Source organism: Trachymyrmex septentrionalis, unplaced genomic scaffold, assembly GCF_001594115.1.
Source record: "Trachymyrmex septentrionalis isolate Tsep2-gDNA-1 unplaced genomic scaffold, Tsep1.0 scaffold69, whole genome shotgun sequence".
Taxonomy (NCBI): Eukaryota; Metazoa; Arthropoda; class Insecta; order Hymenoptera; family Formicidae; genus Trachymyrmex; species Trachymyrmex septentrionalis.
Genome location: NW_017305873.1, coordinates 1,492,349 through 1,512,784, shown reverse-complemented (window position 1 = coordinate 1,512,784; position 20,436 = coordinate 1,492,349). Strand labels below are relative to the sequence as shown.

Below are 20,436 nucleotides of genomic sequence, written 5' to 3'. Positions count from 1 at the left end.
AGGCAGGATGTGGTCACGAGTACGAGAAACATGACATTTTACGGCAATGCCATCAAGAAGAGATCCAGCTGAATAGGAGACTCTTGCGAAATCGACTTTTTATGATCTCAGGAAATTTCTCCGAATTATCTCAACAATATACATCGCACGAATCTATGTCGACGATGACAAAAAACAAACTAAGATAAGATGTGAAAGAGATAATGATGGAAAAATCCATGCAAACAGATAACTTGTCAACGTGTTCCATACATAAAAATAATGTCAAGAACATTTGATAAAAATAAGATTTCTGATCGTCATTTAATTTGGCAATCTATAATTAACATAATGTAATTTCATGGATCATCAATAAAATATTAATTTGGAGTTCTTAAATTTTTTAGAAAAATAATATCATTTACAAAATAATTATAATGCTATACAAATGTTACATAACGCGTTTAAGAAAATATATTCACACAAATATGAGCATAAAAGTAAAAGCATAATCATAAATCTTATTTGGCTATGAGCGTCAAAAATTTTTACTTGGTGACGTCACAGTAAATACATAACGTAATGTAAAGAAACATAACTCTATCAGATTAAAAATAAAATTTCATAAAAGAGAATGAGTGCGTTCAATAAATGGTTGAGTGAGTGCTCGTTGCTACTGATAAATTCTTTTAAATATCATATGGATCTACTCCAATCACAGATAGTAAAGCATTCATGTTGTGTTCGTTGAATGTGTTCAATATTATATTACTTCAACAGATAGCTCTAGTTGTACACAGGCATATAAAAAAAAAGTTTGCAAACTTTTGAACAGACAATATACCTATCTTAAGTTAAAGCAATGAAGCAATAAGCAATTAAATGTAAGTGACAAGTAAAAGTATCAGCTAATAAAATCTTATCGTGATATATGTATATCAATTAAATGATCAACATGTTTAAAATAATAGGAAAAAAAAATTTTTACAAATAACATTTATATATTTTACTTATTGAGTACAAATTTAAGAAACGAGAATGAATATATGATAATATAATGATGTACTTATACGAAACAATTTCAACATTACTAAGCCTTTTTAAGAGATGTTATCGAATCTATCTATTTTCTTAAAATTTAATAAAAAAATTAACTGTGTCTCAAAAGTGCCACATTGAAAGTGGAGGATTAATTGCAAAAGTTAAAAATGTTTATTTATATCAATAATAATTCTGGAGAATATAATATATCGAGAATGTATACACAGTTAATATTTTGTTATTAATCTTTGACAAATACTACGTACTATGAAGTAATTTATAATGAATCATCAGTATAAATATGACTAATAATAACTATTGGAAAGCTGGATAAGATTTCGTTTCTTTCTTTTATTTTTCAATATAAAAAAGATTACAATTAACGGTGATAATCAACATTTCCATATAGCGATTCAAATTCAAAATATATATTATCACGACTTCATCGATATGACACAATTATATCAATGATATGTCCAAAAATCAAATAAATTATATCTGTGGATAATAAATCAAATTTTTCGAACAGATTCTCTAATAGATAATTTTAGTTATGTTTAAAATATGTTTAACATAAAGAAGTATTGATCATTATTGATAAAATTTGTCGCATATTTTTGACGAATGAAAATATTAACACAATTGTATAAAGACAATATTTCTATAAAAACATAATCATTATTCATACTAAATTCCGTAATTTTGTATATATGATCTCACTAGGTATATGTACATTTCTGCAATGTTGCAATATTATCTCTCATAAAATTGGGGGGGGGGGGAATAAGCAATATAATTCATTAATTTTCATGGAACCATGAATTATAATAGTTAGTCTATTATTATTTACAACTATCTCGAGTAACTAATTAGATATCTTTCTCATAGTTTAGTTTGCTTCACGGATAGATAAGTGCATATTATAATTATCAAGTATTACGAAAAAGCACTTGAAAATTTTATATTTTTATATACATTTATACGTCAGATAAAATGTCATTAGAGAATAGACACGTGCGGTTCTACGAAGCATTCAAAACGACATTTGTCAACGTTGTTAGGGCGGACAGCAGTAGCTCGTGAATGCAGAAAAATTCACAATCGTTGAACACGGCTGCGATAAATTACCGTGGCGTCGAATCGACGCGATGCATACAGCAGCGCCCAAATGCAACTCTGTTTTGATAAGCGTATTTTTATCGTTCGGTGCAAATGTATTTTGCAAACCGCCGAACGGGAATTCTCGCGACCTCATAAATTTATTATGCCTCTGAACAAAAATGTTCGAATAATTCGGCGCGTTCATATCTCTTGCAAACGGATGCATTTCAAAGTTAAATATTTATAAAACATAATTGACATTAGTGTGCTAATAATTTAATTTAGTTTAAGTAAAACAAATAAAACGATTTCACGTAAAAGCAGCACATAAATGAATATCTCTGCCTTTTGCGAATTTATTTGTTCCTGTATGTAATACATTCTCATACGATGTTTTCTAAAATTTTACAATTTCAAGAATATTTTTTTTACTTTATTTATTGCATTTATTGCATGTTTAAAAACTATTTTTCTTTACAAGTTCTCGAAAAGATTATGAAGTTTTGTTTACACAAAAAATTTATTATTATGGCAATATAATAATATACAATGAGTGCAAAAAGTATTCGTATAAGGAAATTTTTTTTATTAAAAAAACTTATTTGTTAAAAACAAACGTTAATTAGCAATTTTATACAATGAATACGTTTTGTTCTAACATAAAACAAACTTCGTGAATATTTCTGATTTTATAAGCTAAACTTCTCGAAAATTTTGTGAGCGTCTAAACAATACAATTTTTTATTTTCGTTTATTTTTAAGATGATATATTTTCTATATATTAAGATGATATGAAATATTTTCCGTATTTAATTTTATTTATACACGTAACAATTTGCACTGTCATTTTATCTTTAAATGTCGATTTAGATTATAAATAGGATATTATATGTAAACTTTATGATTCCCTTTATTAATACATACTGTATTTTTATTACTTCTTTTTAATCTTCTATGGGCCGAATTTTTCAAAAAAAAATTTATGTAACGTGAAATCAACAAATATCAACATATAAATGCAAATTAACAATTAATTCAGCTTTCAAAAGCAACTTTTAAAAGCATTTACTTTGATATCTCATAGATTAAAGTTAATAACTGTTACCAAAAATATTATTCGTTACTAAGAAGACATTATATAATAAGATATATATACGCTATCTTGTAGTAAAAAATTAAATAAATTAATAAAATATCGATATATTAGCATGTGACTTGAAAGTTACACGGGCTTATAGAAAGTCAAAATTGTTATCGAAAAATGTAAATTTTTTACAGTTATCGTGATTTTTAGTCGTGTTAAAATATAGATATAAACATACTACCTATAGGTGGTTTCATATCACAATTGACCCAGAATTCGATTGCAGATTCAATTGAATATTAAAAATGGTGGTGGGATATTGATAAAGTCTGATACAAAAGTATTCTGTCGTCGATACTACGTGACTGTTTTAATGTGATTACAGCTGTTAATATTTTTGCAGACATGAGCAACGAAAAAGTTAATAAACAGGTAAGAATGTGTTATTGAAATATAAATAATGAAAATAGAATTGCCACGGTAAAATCATTGTCACGATGTATCCCCGCTTTTCTCTAGTACATACCGTCGTTCAGAATTGAGGATAACATATTGATTGGCGCCGAACAAACTCATCCGAAATGCACGAACATCGGAGAACTGCTCCTGGATAGACTAAGGAGTAAACCGGATTTTGTAGGACAAGTATACCGTCACATGAAAATCTTATATGATTGATTAAATTTCATTGCGCTCACAGTTCTTTAAGCTTCAATTAGTTCAGCAAAATTAAGTGAATTTAAAAATGACGAGATAATAAAAAAAAGGAAAAATTCTTTTCTAATTTCTCATATTAACAATTAAAGATACTGTTTATATAATACTCGATAACATTTAAGCATTTAAGAAAAAAGAACGTTTTATAAATAATGTATGTGTCTAAAAATTGATCTACATTTTAAATTTTGTGAAATGTTTAGATAGAAATTGTTTCGGGAAAACAGAGTACCTACGCGGAAATGAAAGAACAAAGTATTAAATGTGCTCTGTGGTTAAGAAAGCATGGCATTCAAAAAGGTGATAAGGTTGGCATATGGACTGGTAATCACATTGACACTTACGTACCAGTATTCGCAAGTTTATATGTTGCCGCAGTAATATGTCCATGGGATGAAAAAGTATCAAAAAGTATGTAATTTTATGTAAATTACTGCTGGTGATTTGTTTCCAAAGCTTCGACATTCAAACTTCGAAACTTCAGCATTAAAATATTCGAAGAATCATAATTGTACAATTATTAATTTAATATAGTTAACAGTAACAAATTTATTTTTATTTAAAAAAATATACAAAAATGTTTATAAATGTATTTTTTTCCAAATATATAATTTTTCGAAGCTTCAAAAATACTTTAAATTTTCAAAGTTTGAAATTGTTCAAAGATTTGATGTTTCGAAAGAATTTAAATCTTCAAAGTTATCAGAAGTAACAGTCTTAATATGAATTACATTTGCCATTCTAATTATACTAGTTTATAAATAATTTAAAATTTTTAATGCAAAAAAGTAACAATTTTTGTGACTCTGAGTTAGAATGCGTCATTGGAATTAGTAAAATTTCAGATCAAATTTTTAAAATATAGCGTGTCATTTTTAAAATAAGTAAACCTTTCCACCAAATAATTTAGGTATAACAAATGATAAGCAAGGCAAACGTTTCACTATATGTGGTTTGATGATAAATAAGATGAGAAATACTTCTTATAACTGAAAAGAAATCTTATCAGAGGTGTGTATCAGGACGAAAAAACATGCTAGGCAATAGAATTACTGTCTATTACTGTCTATTACTTGGATTCTAAAGTCCATAACACACAGAAAAACATAAAGCAATAGAATGTCAACAATAAACGAATCGCCCAATTATAATAGAGAATGTAACAATGACGCATAAGTAATAATAAGTGGCAATCTAAAATGTACGTCTTACTATTTAAGTCTTGTGCCATAATCTTAATAAATACGTGAAATTAATCTAAAGTCATATAAAAAACAAAAATTAATTAGTCAACACTTCTGCATTGTTTCCTAATTTCAATAAAACTTCACTATATTAAAAAAAATTCTTTTCTTATATCTCAAAAACTAATCCTGATAGAAATAATTCAATAGCAGATTCGGGCTCAGCATAAAAAATTACACTCAGGAAAAAGTTTTGTACAACAAAAAGGTTGAAGTTGATCACATATCAACAAAACTTTTTTCTGAGTGTAGAAAGTCTTGATGTGTTTTAGTAAAATTTTGTAAACTAATATTATCGGCAAGCTAAATCTTTAACACAACTATAAAAATGCAAAATATTTACTGTTCTTACTAGAAAATGCAAGTATTAATAAGAATTAATTTTTGGAAAATTATAACTATCAAATAATTAAAAATATATATAAATTTCTTTCTAGCATCCGCGCGGTACTGTCTATCGTTAACATCCCCGAAATTAATCTTCGCGGACGCAGATTCCGTTGAGAATCTGGTGGAAGCCGCAAAGGAAGAAAATCTAGAAGTTGAAGTCATAGTTATTGGCAGTTTAACAGGATTCGTGTCTTTGACGGATATTCTTCAAGATCAAGTTAATCCATCGGAGATCAATGAGTTCCGCTGTACCATAGTCGATAACCTACATGATATAGCGATGATATGTGCTTCTTCCGGTACAACGGGTATGCCAAAAGGAGCTGAACTATCTTATGTGTCCCTTTACAACAGTATTACTACCATTGAAGAGGTTCACATAATCAACGAGGTAGTATTATCAATGCCTACGATACGATGGCACTATGGATTAATTCTGATGTTCGAACTGGTTATGTCAAACGCGAAATGGATCATTACTTCAGCAGAAGTAGCTTTCAAGGACGAAACCGAAATATGTAAAATTATTCAGGATTATGGGGTAAATTTGAAAAATAAATGTAGTTCCAAACATGAAATAATTCAATTCTTTTAAACACGCAATTAATATAATTTCGCAAAACTAAATTCACTCCAATTTAAAAAATTCTGTTGTTTATGTTTATCAATTTTTAAACATGCACTCATTAAAAAGCATTCCTATGCATTTTTTCCATCTTTTGTTAACATGTACACAGTATAATAATCACGAAATATTTTTTTGTTGTATTTATTAAGTCTAATATATAAATTTTATCTTTTAAAGTGTGTTTAATATATAAATTCTATTAAAAACTTTTTCCAATTTTTTTTGCTTTTTTTCTAATATTGTTTTTAATTTATTTCTTCGTGTGTCTCTAAATTTTAAAACTAATTTACTTCCTTTTGTGTTTGTTCATATTAAAAATTAATTTGTTACTGTTATTGAATAAAAGTTTTAATAACTATAATTTTTTAACTATTTCTCAGGTAACATGGCTTGGAGCTGATATTTCGTTTCCATACATTTTATTCAAATATAATATTTTACAAAAATATCCTATGCCATCTCTGAAAAAGCTCGTCGTTACTGGTGCGCCATTTCTAAAGAAAATACAAGAAACTGTCGCAAAAATGATGCCACATACCCAAATATTAAATTGTTATGGTAAGAATCAAATTATTAAGTCAGCCGAGAGATTATTCGGTAATCAAAATGTTGTGATATTTAAAAAAAATATGGAACGAGTATTATAAATATCATAAATTTTTAGATTTATTTTTACAAAAGAAGTATTCTTAATAAAAATAAAATATTATTACGTCAAATATCTTTCCTTCTAAAAAATTGTTAATTATCTGAACGTATTTCCTCAGGCTTGACTGATGCCGGAGGATTGTGTGTAAGTCAAGCAAAAAATAGTAAGCTAGGTTCTTGTGGCTTTGTGACCAAGGGAATAAAAATAAAAGTAGTGGATGAACAAACTGGCCAAGCTTTAGGACCTAACAAGACTGGTGAACTTTGTATAAAATCGGAATTTATAATGAATGGTTATCACAAAAATCCAGAAGAAACTAAAAATATCATCGATTCAAATGGTTAGTGTTACAATAATAAAATGACATCTACTATTACAACGATATCTTTTAATATTTAGTCTATAAAGATTATTTTCTTATTTTACACAATCGCATTTTTACTGTAATAGATAAAAATTAAAAATATTTTTTACATGGCAATTATTCTTATATTTATAAGTCTTTTACTCTCTCTCTTATTTCTCTCTAAAAGAATATATTTTTCTTTGTTATAATGAGATGACCAAGTGAAAAAATATTAAAGAAAGTAATTTTATACATAGGTATAAATCCAAAATAAATGTGAATAAATTATATCTTATTTACGCATATAGGTTGGCTGCATACAAAAGACATAATGTACTACGACGAGGAAGGAGAAATTTATTTCGTTAGTAGACTTTCGGATTTTATTAACTACAGAAGCATTAAGCTGTCACCCGCGGAAATAGAAGGTATTCTTGAAATTCATCCTTCAATTCTCAATGCCGCAGTGGTTCCAATACCACATGAAACGGATATAGAACACCCAATGGCATTTATTCAAAAAGTAATTGGAAAAGAGGTAAATTACAATTGCACGATTTATTTTAAAAAATTAAATTTTTTAAAGAAAATATATAAAAACCTTTCCAAAAAGTTTTTTAAAAATAATTATATATAATAAAAAAATAGCATTGATATTTATAATTAAAACCCTTCATCTTTTATTTTATTAAGTCTGTTAGTTTGTCATATCATGCGCGTATAAACCCAACATTTTAATTTCGAGAAAATGTAAAAAGATCAAGAAAATGTTGATTTATTTTTCAGGTAACAGAGAAAGAATTGCATGATCTAGTAGCTAACAATTTACCAGACTATTGTAAGCTTATAGGAGGAATCAAATTTGTGGACAAACTTCCGCGTCTCACTACTGGAAAAATCGATAGAAAACAATTAAAATTATTAGCAAAAAGTTACGCCAATTAAATTTAAAAAATATTATACATTTCTCACAAATCAAGACATCAAGTAGATATAGTACAATATTAATTATCTTGGAAGTAATGATAACACTTGTAAAAGAAATATTACTATCGAAATATATCGATTAAAACGGTTTGCTACAGATTTCTTTCTCCCACCTGCTAAAAAATTTTCATCAATATCAGATTAAATTAGATTAGATTATTTTTGACTCATTTAATAAAAGTATTGATAATAGTAAATATATACAAATATGGAACAATTAAAATTAAAAACGCCAAAGATTAAATTGAAAGTCCTAACAATTTGATTATGCTTTTTTACTGTTGCCCACGTGCCTTCAATATCGTGCGATCAATATCGGAGAAATTCAAAAGATATTTTAAAAACAGTCAAGCAGTACATTTGGCCTACATATAGGATTTAATAAATTAAGTTCCTTTATAAGAGCAACAAAAGGATAAATTACCTTCATTATTGCATTCTAGAATTATTTACAAAATTAATTATCAAAATTGTGATGCGTCTTATATGGGCCAAAAACAAAACGGTTATTACAAACGCGCATTAATGAACATTATAATCATATAAACAGGAACATCATACAACACTCAGTGATCACCACAGAACATAGAATTGAGTACATCATTGAGCAATCATGAGTTTGATTGGAACAATGTCAAAAATTTAGATGAAAAATAAGTAATCAATAAAAGATTAATGTCTGGAGCTATTCATGTGAAACAACAAAAAATATGTTCAACTGTGTCAGCTCTCATTGACATTATTTTATCCTTTATTGATATAAATATGGGTTTACGTAACATAATGAAATATATAAATTACATATAATAAAAAATGAATAAAAACAGTTAAGACGGATCTCCGTCTAATAATATTTTTTGTAAATTTATACAATTGAACCGGAAATTGTACACAAAATAATTAAGCACGAAGATCCGCCTTGACTAAATATGACGTTTTTTATTCACTTATGTTTAACATTTCATTTAATTGATTTTCATTTAATTGTACATATAATGAATTATATACAAATGAACTATAAGTGACGCAGATTAATAATATTTGCATATTATGTTATGAAATGTATAAAATATATTAATTTTTCATTATATAGTCATTAATTAGTGAGTTCATTATAAACAAATATTCATAATATACTGAGTATTATGATTGATTAAATTATTTCAAAATTTTGAAAATGTATTTCAACATATAAACTGTTAAAGTTTGCATTGATAGAATATAAATAGAATATAAATCATTCTATAATCGCCCGTTTTATTTGAAAAATGAGCAGAAGATATCTCTGTTCCAAATAATAAAAAAATAAAAACAAGTAATAAATAATTAGAAATTAATTTTTAAATACATTTTTAAATATTATTATCACCTTTAAGATTTTCTTTCTTTCATAAAAAAAAACTTCATTAATTGTCACTTATCAATCTCTCTTTAAAACAATTGCGTTAAATGTTATATTTCTCTTCTCAAACTTGTGTTTTAGCTTTTAATTCCAAGTTTCCGATGTGGTACGCTAATTAATTAATTATCTAAACTGATAATTGATACATCTGTCAGATAAAACTTTCGCCTGTAAATGTGAGTACATATATCACAGAAATACAATGATATAGGTGCGCGTGAAAATTTGCTTATTCATATCTCTTCCTTCAGGGAAGTTCCCTATTTTAAAACAGTTGACTGAAAAAAATCAATATTTAACAAAATAAGATTGATCTCTGCCATTGAGCTCTTAAAAATCGCACAACAATCAAAACACATATTTAACTACTCAAATCATAATTGGATTCGAATGTGTGGCGCTCAGTTCTAGAAATTGTACGAGTTGTTCAGAAATATTATATATAAAATATATTTTTACTTAAAAAAGATTCAATTCATTTTCAAGAATGCTATGGACGCCTCAGTGAAAAAGTACAGTCGTGTTCCTAATTCCTTCTCTCTCGGATGTCACATACTTCTCGTACATAAGTGGGAGAGATAACATAATAAAAAGCCTGATATCTCCGATTTAATTCATATATAGATTACGAATGCGATCTGACTACTAAAGAAAACGTAAAAAAGAACAAAAATTATTGAGGAATTTATAAAGATGTGTGAACGAACGACAGCAATTGATAACAGCAAGGTAAGAAGATATTTACAAAAAATATTTAGTTTGTTCATAAAAAATACACTTTTGTTGTATTTATTAAGACTTTATAATTAAAAATCGCTAATATTTTGCTAGAATATTTGTAAATTTCTTGTTTCACATAACTCACGTAAAGATTTTTTTAAAATTCTTACAATTCAATAATCCTTATCAATGTACATTATCGTATAATGGAAATACATGATATCTACTTAAGATACATTCATCTAAATATAAAGAAATATCGAGCACCTACTGCATCTATGTATATAGTATTTTTATATTTATATATGGATATTATAACCAAGAGCTCGGCAATTTTTGTGATATCTTAATAATTAAATTTATTTAATTATATTTATATTATTTATAATTTTAAATAATAATTGTAATATCAAAAATTATTTATCGTTTGCATTAAGTCTCCATTTTAATCCCAATAATTCAACAATTTCTCGTTATTTATTAAATAAAAAATTAATGTGCTAATTAATGTGTTTATTTATTATACTTTTATTAAGCTTTTAATAACATGTCACCAATATTCCTACTTTATATACAAATTAATTTCTTAATTTATTAACATTTTATATACATAACAACGATGTAAAGACTCTTATGTATAAACAAAATAAACAAAATGAATGGCGAAAAAGAGTCGACGCATAATACATTTAATTAACGATATTAGTCATAAATACATAAAATAAGAAGTAGAACGGCGTATACATACCTGTTATACATTACGGTGGTTCTCATTTGCTTGTTCGGGTGTGTTGTTAGCACTTGACTATGTATCTTAACATCGTTTTGACTGCCCCATCGCATATACAACATTAGGCTACGTCAAGATCCATCATGATTACTGATTTCCGCGCGTTAAAAATGTTGCGACACTGAACTTTATTTATTTATTATTATTTTTTTATTTAGTCTTTTATTACTTTTTTTATTTTATTCATTTCTTTACATCTGAGGAGGACTCAATCCAGCAGCCGAAACTTGTTTGTTTTATATATTAATATACGCCGTTCTACTTCTTATTTTATGTATTTATGACTAATATCGTTAATTAAATGTATTATGCGTCGACTCTTTTTCGCCATTCACTTTGTTTTATTTTATATACAAATTAATTTCTTAATTAATTAACATTCTTCTTATTCATATATTTTGAATAAACATTTAAATAAACAATAAATAACATTTTTTAAGATTATTTTTAATTTAAAAATTATATAATCTTAACAACAAACATCTATATCAAAATTATTAAAAAGAATAGAAGGTTTTTGTAAAATAAACATTTGTTATTTTTAGTTTTAATTTTTGCATTTCTTTTAAAAATTCTGTTTAACTGTTGCATGGATTAATATACTATTGTAAGTAATATAATTTTATGTCAAAAACTCCAGAAACTCCATTATCACGATGCTGTTCGTGAATTCAGAATAGAAGACAATATTCTAACAGGAAAAGAAATACCAATAAATAGAGAACCTGTTAATATGTCCGAAGTGCTACTTAAAACATTGAAGAGCAAACCAAACTGCATCGGCCAGGTATTTTAATAATTTTATAATTTCCATCTAAATCTATTATTAACGTAAAACAATTATATCGCTAATTTCTAGAGTGTACAAAACTTTGCGTAAACAAGAATTTAAACGTACAGTTCAAAATCTTTTGCTGTATAGGTGGATGCACTTTCTGGTGAACAGGACACTTATGCAGATATGAGTGAGCGCAGCATTAAATGCGCCCTTTGGCTACAGAAGCAAGGCGTTAAGCCCGGCGATATAATTGGTCTTTGCTGTGATAATGACATGAACGCAATCATAATTATGTTGGGCACTATGTACACAGGTGCTATATCTAATCCTTGGGACAACGACTTGTCTCCAAGTATGTATTTCCTGTACATATTCTATTTCATTGTAAGTATAGTCGTGCTATAAAATCTTATGTAAGAATAAGTTAAGAAAAAGTTAAAGATTTTTAAGCAGTGGATGCAATTATTATTAAAAATACAATTGATATATTTGCATGGTTGTCGTAAAAAAACATTTATAGTTGTCCCAAAAAATGATTATAAATTATAATTAAATTATGGTGATTGCAATTACTTTTTCTCTCAGTGAAATATATGCTTTGTTTGATCAATGTAATAAATTTAATTTGATAATTTAATACTAAACTAATTGTTCGTTTAAGATTTATGAGCTATACAAATAAATCTTACACACATTATTCATCCATTTAATTCTATTCATTTACATTTGTTTAGTGACAGCACGATATTTTCTTTCGTTAACATCACCAAAAATAGTTTTTGCGATGCCGTCATTGGTTCCGATTTTAGAAGAAGCAGCAAAAAAGTTGCAAATAAATATGAAAATAGTAGTTTCTCATAAATTAAATGGATATACATCCGTGGAGGATATCTTGAGTGGTCACGATATTAACGAGATCATAGAATTTAAATGTGCCAAGATCAGCAGCCCCGACGATGTTGCTCTCATCTCTCTCTCATCGGGTACTACGGGCATGCCGAAAGGTACCGAGATATCGCATTCATCTTTATATAATTGCTTACTTCCCGAAAAAGTCACGGAATTAGAAGGTCATACTTGTCTGTGGACACACACATTGCGTTGGCACTACGGGGTCCAGTTGGCATTTCATGCCATCTTAGCGTATTCAACAAAAATTCTTGCACCCTGTAGCATAATACTTAATGACGACGATGAAGCAATATGCCGGTTTATCGAAAAATATCGAGTAAGCTAATGATTCCGCAATCTATTATAAAACTTTGCAAATAATAATTAAATGGAGATTAATCTTGCACTTTAACTTTAAGGTAACATGGTTTTCCACCGAACCAGGCATGCTAATTCGATTTTATAAGAGCGATTTATTGAAGAAATATAAATTGCTGACTTTAAAAGAAATAATGAGTACTGGTGCTAATTTAGGAAAGGAGCATTGTCTAGCTTTGGCAAAGAAATTACCTCATGTTTTCATTGCGACCGGTTATGGTATAAGTCAATTTGATTTAAAAGTATCATGTGACACTAAATACTTCATATCATGACACTAAATATTTTATATCATTCTTTATTTCTCTTAGACTTATTACTATTATAGTAATATAATAGATATATTACTATTATAGTAATATATCTTTGGAAATATTAATATCAACTTAATGTATTAATATTACCTTCTATTATTTCAAAGCACAACAAGTAAAAATAAGTTTTAAAATTATCAAAAATATTAATACTAAATTTTAATAAGTAAAAACACTTCTTTATTCAAATAATAAAAATAAAATAAAAATAAAGATATCAACAAGAAATCATTAGGAATTTATAATAAATAAATCTTTATAAATTTATAATAAATATAAATAAATCATTTTTTTACACTTATTTAAAATAATATTTAAGATAATTATATAGCAAGAATATTTATAATAGCGTTTTCATGTGATTCTTGACGGTATCATATTATGTCATATTATATAGTTATTATAAATATCGTTTTTTTAGGATCTACGGACTCAGCAGCTGATGTAACCGTTATGATTAAAGGTTGCAAACCAGGATCTATTGGTTTTGTCGCACCTAACGTTCGAATAAAAGTGACAGATGTAGAAACTGGGAAAACTTTGGGAGCTAATCAAAATGGAGAACTACGTTTGAAACTGCCTTGCATAATGAATGGTTATTATAAGAGACCTGAAGAGACTAAACGAGCTTTCGATTCTGACGGTACGTAGTAAAGGGATGGGTGGGACCATATCAGTCCCTATATGTCTGAACCTAGTCAAAGAGTCATCTAGATCTAAAGAATTCTTCTGTGACTCCCGTTAAGTCAGTACGGATTGCAAAATTATCCTTATATACGGAATGCAGAGTTTGAACTTGCGACCTGTCGGTTACAAATCCGTCGCTCTCACATGGAGCCACATGACATCTTGACGATGTGTAACTAATCGGAATGTCACAAAATTGAGGAAACCATTTAGCAATTTTGACTCTAATATAATTACAATTGTAATGGAGAGTATAAATGAATACAGAAATAAATATTATTGTATATATAAATAATAAAAATATTATAAATATTATTAATAATAATATTATAATAATCACATTTATACAAGGAACACATCAAGTTAGAAAAAAAATGACTTTTTTTTTACAAAATTTGATTGTTTATTAATGTTAAGAATTAAAATAAAATGATTTTAACTTTTTTACCTTTGCGTGTTCTTTAGGTAGATACACCAAAATTTTTTATATAATTACAAAATATGAAATGTATGAATAAAATGCAAATATTAAAATTTGAAAATATTTATGAATATAAAAATGTTGAAGACAGCAAATTTGCAAATAAAAGAAATAATAATGCATAATTAAAATGATTTCGTGAAAACGCTTTTTTAAATACAGATAAAAATATAAATTATTAAACCTTAAACAAAACATTTCAGGTTGGTTACTTAGTGGCGATATAGGATATTACGATAATGACGGAAATGTTTTCCTCATCGATAGAATATCTGAATTTATCCTCTTCCATGGTATTAATATTTCTACCGCAGAAATCGAGAACGTTTTGAAGACACATCCCGCGGTATCTCAAGTAGCAGTAATAGGAATACCACACGAAATTGCGGGTCAGCATCCAAAAGCTGTCGTTTCTCGAATGCCGCATAAAACGGTAAAAATCGTAAAACGGTCATATCCATTCCAGGCAGTGAACATGAAAAGAACGACTATCGTATTCAAAATTCATATTCATATAATTTCATTGTAATCGTAAAAAAAAATGTTTCAATTATAGGTAACGGAAGAGGAGCTCCATGACTTAGTAGCGAAGAACCTACCGGAATATTGTGAGCTTCGCGGTGGAGTTAAGTTTCTCGACAAACTCCCACGCACAGCTACAGGCAAAATCGCGAAGAAGCAACTGCGAGATATGATTGTGAATTAAAATACTATTACAAATTACACAAAAAGGTAGATTGTTACATCATTTAAAATATTCAGATTGCTTAATAGTAACAATATTGACTAGAAAGATAGAAATTTTCATGGCAAGATATATTAAATAAATGAAAATATAGAAGTTTTTCTTATATGTTGAATAACGTATAAAATTATCTAATTTTTCTTAAATAAAAATTTTTAAATTAAAAAATTCAATATAATGTAAATTACATTATCAAAAAATAAATAAAAATATCATTACGCGTAAAAATATAAATAGAAAATTAAAAGTTTCCTACTATAATAAAAATTAAAGTCGAAAATTAATGATTATCGAAAAATCTTCACAAACGTTCGAAAAACGTATTCTGCTAGATGCGGTGGAAGATTTTATGAATGGACAATTACTTCTGACTTATACACTACTGACATATCTCCGGTTTTACACCTCGTTTATATACAAATTTAATGTAATGCTTAATATTTGAATACGTTATTATTTCGTTGATACACTGAAGACAACGAAAATTATGACCGAAATGTTTGTAATCGTCAATTATTGTTAATACACACTACCATCCAGTGTCGGCTTACATTGACTTGCATTTTTTCCTCATTTCGATTTATTTCTTTAAAGCTTTTTTATTAAAGATATATTATTAAATAAGATTATTAAATAACTTTAGGAAAAAAATATCTACCAAAATTTCCAATACATGGAGAATTTTTCTGTAGATAAATCTCAATAAAAAATATTTCTAAAAATGTTTATTTAAGATCAGTAAAAACAGATAATAAAATACAATAACGTGATTTTCCTCTCTATATTTCAAATATTACAAAATGCACTCCAAAGCACTTGGAATGCACTCTTTTCAGATATTATTTCCTTCAAAAAAGATATCCCCTCTCCACGAGTTTAATAATAATCTTTTTACAAAAGAATACATAAGTAATATATCTTTATTTCCTGCACTCTAAGATAAAACTCAGATAATAAATCCATTTATATCTTTTCCTTTTTATCCGTGAAATTCGTAGAAATCTAATCTAAAACCCTCTGTTTATATTATTCCATGCATTGAGAAGATAAAAATTAAGGCAAGAATTGAAGACATCGATCAATGTTCTAACAGTGACAATTCATCAGCTGTCGTGGAAAGTACAAGTAGTGATTATCATTGTACAATTTATAAAAATGTGTGAACCGTACATAGCAACTGATAAAAATGAGGTTATAATTTATATTTTCGTCTTGTATTTAAAAAAATCTTCTCAAAAAGTTAATTTAATTATGCATAATAAATTTTTTCTTTAAATTATTATTTCTTTTTATTTTTGCTATCTTCAACATTCATAACATATACTCTCTAAATCTGAATCAGTGCATAATCTCTGGATATCAGTGCCAAGTATGCCTTAGCCGTATCGTCCTCCTATCATTTTCTTTAGAGGCAAGAGCCAATAAGTAAAGAAGAAGAAAAAAGTGCCAAGTATGCCACTGGTAATCAGTGAATGTGAGATCCCTACCTAGCTAATTTTTATTATGTGATGTGATTAACCTTGTTTTAATGCATAAATTTAATGAATATGATATTGGAAGATTAAAATTAATGCAAATATCAGTATTTAGTTATTATCGTTAAATATAGTTAGAGAATGCTCAAACATTCTTCCTTTTTTAGTTGAACTTCACTTATTGTCCAGTGCCAAGTATTCCACTGAATAATTAGTGACTATCCACTGAGTCAGATTTAGAGAGTATTTAAATTCACAGATATTTTCAAATTTTAATGTTTACATTTTATTCATACATGTTATATATAATATAATTGTAATTATATAAAAATTACAGTGCATCAAATTATCTAAATGATTATTATTATACGATTATAAATATTAATATTTATTTATATCGTTATTATTTTTGACAATAATTCACTAACGAAATTTTATCACAAAGGTAGAAGAATCAAAACTCAAGGTCAAAATCAAAGATAACATCTTACTAGGTCCAGAATATCCAATACATAGAGAATCAGTCAATATAGCTGAAACGATTCTACAGACTCTAAAAAGCAAACCTGATTGTATCGGCCAGGTATATTAAAAACAAACAGTATTTACTGTATAACTCCATATTTTTCAGTTGCATTAATTTCTCGTTACAAATGGTTAATATGTCAATTTATAGATAGACGCTGTTACGGATAAACAAACCACTTTTGCCGAAATGAGTGAACGCAGTATTAAATGTGCACTTTGGTTGAAAAAGCAGGGTGTGAAATCAGGCGACATAATTAGCGTTTGCACCGATAATAATCTAGATGCGATTATAGTATTATTAGGCATCATGTATTTAAATGGCAAATGCAACACATGGGATCATCAATTCTCCTTAAGTATGTAATCTAATATATTAATGCTTCTATTACCACCATATACTAAAAAAATTATACGCTACATACTACATATATATAAAAATATGTATCATTAACTGTATTTGTTTATTATGACGATAGTTCTTTGTATTAAGCATTTTTTTGTATTACTTAGTAACTTGTTTTTAAGACAGTCAATAAATATAGTCGTAAGATAAACCAATCACAAAGTTCAAAATTGTAAGTATAAAAATAATGATCTTGAAATAAGAAAGAAAATATCAGTTAAAGACTTAAATATAGTACTCATTTAAAATTTATATTTAGAAATTTATATTTTAGACAATTATCGGTTAAAAGCATAAAATTTATAAAAAATAAATAAATAAACAGATATAGTAAAATTTTTAATATTATTCATTTAATGATTCATTTTATTCATATTTCAGTGACAGCACGAAACTTTCTCTCAATGATGTCACCAACAATAATTTTTACGATTCCATTATCGGCCGCGAATTTAACAGAAGCAGCAAAAGAGTTGAAAATGAATGTAAAAATAGTGGTTTTTGGCAAGCTAGATGGATATGAATCAATAGATGATATTTTGAAGGGTCACAATAATCACGAAATTTTCGAATTCAAATGTACTCCGATCAGTAACCCGGACGAAGTTGGCATTATTGTTCTTACATCAGGTACTACGGGTATGCCAAAATGTACTGAACTCTCGCATTCTTCTATACACAATTGTTTACTTTCTGTAAATATTGTCGAAACGAAAGCTCACGTTTGCATATTTACACCGACAATACGTTGGCAATACGGCATTATGCTTGCATTTAAGAACATTTTAACAAATTCAACCAGAATTATTGTACCAGACTGTGCGGTAGACGACAATACGAGTAACATGTACAAGTTCATCAAGAAATATCGAGTAAGAAGAATTCCTAAACAAATTTCTGCCTAATTTAATATCTAATTTTAAAAATAGAAATAGAATTAAAGAAATTATTTTAATATTTGACTGTGTAACTTTTAGGTAACGTGCCTTACTACTGATCCATTCATTCTAATCGAAATGGTTAAAACCAATATATTAGAGAAATATCAATTGACAACATTAAAGATTATTGTTACTACTGGTTCTATTTTCTCAAGAGAATATCAAGAAGCATTGATTAAAAAATTACCAAATGCTTTAATTAAGAACTCTTATGGTAAGTTACTAAATTTAATTTAAAAAATTACGAAACAATCCTTTTTCTCCCTGAATCAGTTAATTTTTTAGTCACATTAAAGTCTATGTAACTGGTTTTCTAGAAGTGTCTATTTTTTTAATTAATTACGATATTAATTAATTAAATGTTAGAAATTAATTCTTTATATTTAAAACTCTGATAAGTAAATAATACGTTAAATACTTGTTATCTTGTTAATATTATGGATGCATTAATGTTTCGTGCCAGGATCTACCGATGCAGGAGGTACACTTTCTAGTCAAAACAAGCACAGTAAACCGGGATCTGTTGGTTTTCCTTTATCTAATGTTCAAATAAAGGTGACGGATATACAAACCGAAGAGATCTTGGGGATTAATAAAGTTGGAGAACTACGTATTAAAGTTCCTTATGTAATGAACGGTTACTACAAGAATCCCGAAGCTACCAAAAAAGCTTTCGATTCTGATGGTACGCCTTGGATGCTCGATCAAAACTTTCAATTAGCAATACTAACATTTAGATAACTAAAAACTGCAATAAAAAATAATAAAAATAGAAGATAAAAACAGGACCCTCAATATTAAAATAGTAAATATGTGTGACCTCAAGGCAAATAGGAGACCAAGAATAAAATAACGTTTTATAACAATAAAAATATGTAGAAAAGCAAATGTTAGAATATAATTAACTGTTTCAGGTTGGTTACGCTCTGGCGATTTAGGATTTTATGACAATGACGGAGAAATCTTCATCACCGGCAGAATATCGGATTTCATTCTTTTCAGAGCGATCAATGTCTTGCCCACTGAAATTGAAGCTGTTTTACAGACTCATCCTGCGGTATTCCAAGTGAAGGTAATAGGAATGCCTCATGAAATCGATGAGCAGCATCCATTGGCTATTGTCTCAATCGTGCCAGGTAAAACGGTAGGTACCGCTCATTTTCAATTATATTAAATATAAAACCAATAAAACAATAACTGCTTTTGAGATTTACACGAAATTTACATAGCAAATATTGTGTGTTTCTTTATCAAATGTTTCGTTTATAGGTAACAGAGCAAGAGCTGATCAGTTTAGTGGAAACGAATCTGCCGGATCACTGCAGAATTCGGGCTGGTGTCAAATTCGTAGATGAATTACCGCGTACAGCTACCGGCAAAATTGCGAAAAGACAGTTGCAAAGTATGTTCATAAATTAAATTATACAATGCGTAATAAAAGTTCTGGAATGGCTAATTATCTCAGAGAAAGTATTGGTTTATTGAAAAAGTGTTTCATACAAAAGTTGTAGGGCAACAAATGTATCAAACGGCAATACTTATTCGATCTTGAACGCAAGTATGGAGAAATTCTCAAAGTCAACTTTAAAATTTTTAATGAAAACTCTTACTTTTTCTTCAATATTCTTATAGCTGACAATTAATAAAATCTTTTCAAAACACTATAATAAAACTTCTTAAATAATTATTACCAGCATACTCGTATATATTTTAAAGATTCATTAATATATATAAATA

The 20,436-nt window shown here is 27.6% G+C and overlaps 2 protein-coding genes across 2 annotated transcripts; both read left to right on the top strand.

Moving 5' to 3' along the window:
* Window positions 1-3,610: 3,610 nt before the first annotated feature.
* Window positions 3,611-15,319, top strand: LOC108753314. Its single transcript, XM_018494796.1, has 17 exons — window positions 3,611-3,637; window positions 3,725-3,850; window positions 4,126-4,333; window positions 5,604-6,097; window positions 6,565-6,742; window positions 6,952-7,173; window positions 7,488-7,717; window positions 7,966-8,110; window positions 9,650-9,671; window positions 10,234-10,297; window positions 11,719-11,865; window positions 12,001-12,208; window positions 12,591-13,084; window positions 13,167-13,344; window positions 13,861-14,082; window positions 14,811-15,040; window positions 15,164-15,319. The coding sequence occupies exons 1-17, from the start codon at window positions 3,611-3,613 to the stop codon at window positions 15,311-15,313; spliced, it is 3,345 nt and encodes a 1,114-aa protein (XP_018350298.1). The 3' UTR covers window positions 15,314-15,319.
* A 1,142-nt stretch (window positions 15,320-16,461) lies between these two features.
* On the top strand, window positions 16,462-20,227 carry LOC108753332 (luciferin 4-monooxygenase-like). The gene is made up of 8 exons (XM_018494821.1): window positions 16,462-16,543; window positions 17,273-17,410; window positions 17,504-17,711; window positions 18,140-18,630; window positions 18,736-18,913; window positions 19,163-19,384; window positions 19,614-19,843; window positions 19,969-20,227. Exons 1-8 carry the CDS (start codon window positions 16,508-16,510, stop codon window positions 20,116-20,118), a joined length of 1,653 nt encoding a protein of 550 aa, XP_018350323.1. The 5' UTR covers window positions 16,462-16,507; the 3' UTR covers window positions 20,119-20,227.
* Window positions 20,228-20,436: the final 209 nt, after the last annotated feature.

Coding starts and splice junctions, on each gene's coding strand:
- LOC108753314 (XM_018494796.1), top strand. CDS start 3,611: ATGAGCAACGAAAAAGTTAATAAACAG. Junction 10,298..11,718: donor CAGCAATTGATAACAGCAAG/GTAAGAAGATAT, acceptor CAAAAACTCCAG/AAACTCCATTATCACGATGC. Junction 13,085..13,166: donor GGTTTATCGAAAAATATCGA/GTAAGCTAATGA, acceptor TTTAACTTTAAG/GTAACATGGTTTTCCACCGA.
- LOC108753332 (XM_018494821.1), top strand. CDS start 16,508: ATGTGTGAACCGTACATAGCAACTGATAAAAATGAG. Junction 16,544..17,272: donor TAGCAACTGATAAAAATGAG/GTTATAATTTAT, acceptor TTTATCACAAAG/GTAGAAGAATCAAAACTCAA. Junction 17,411..17,503: donor AACCTGATTGTATCGGCCAG/GTATATTAAAAA, acceptor GTCAATTTATAG/ATAGACGCTGTTACGGATAA.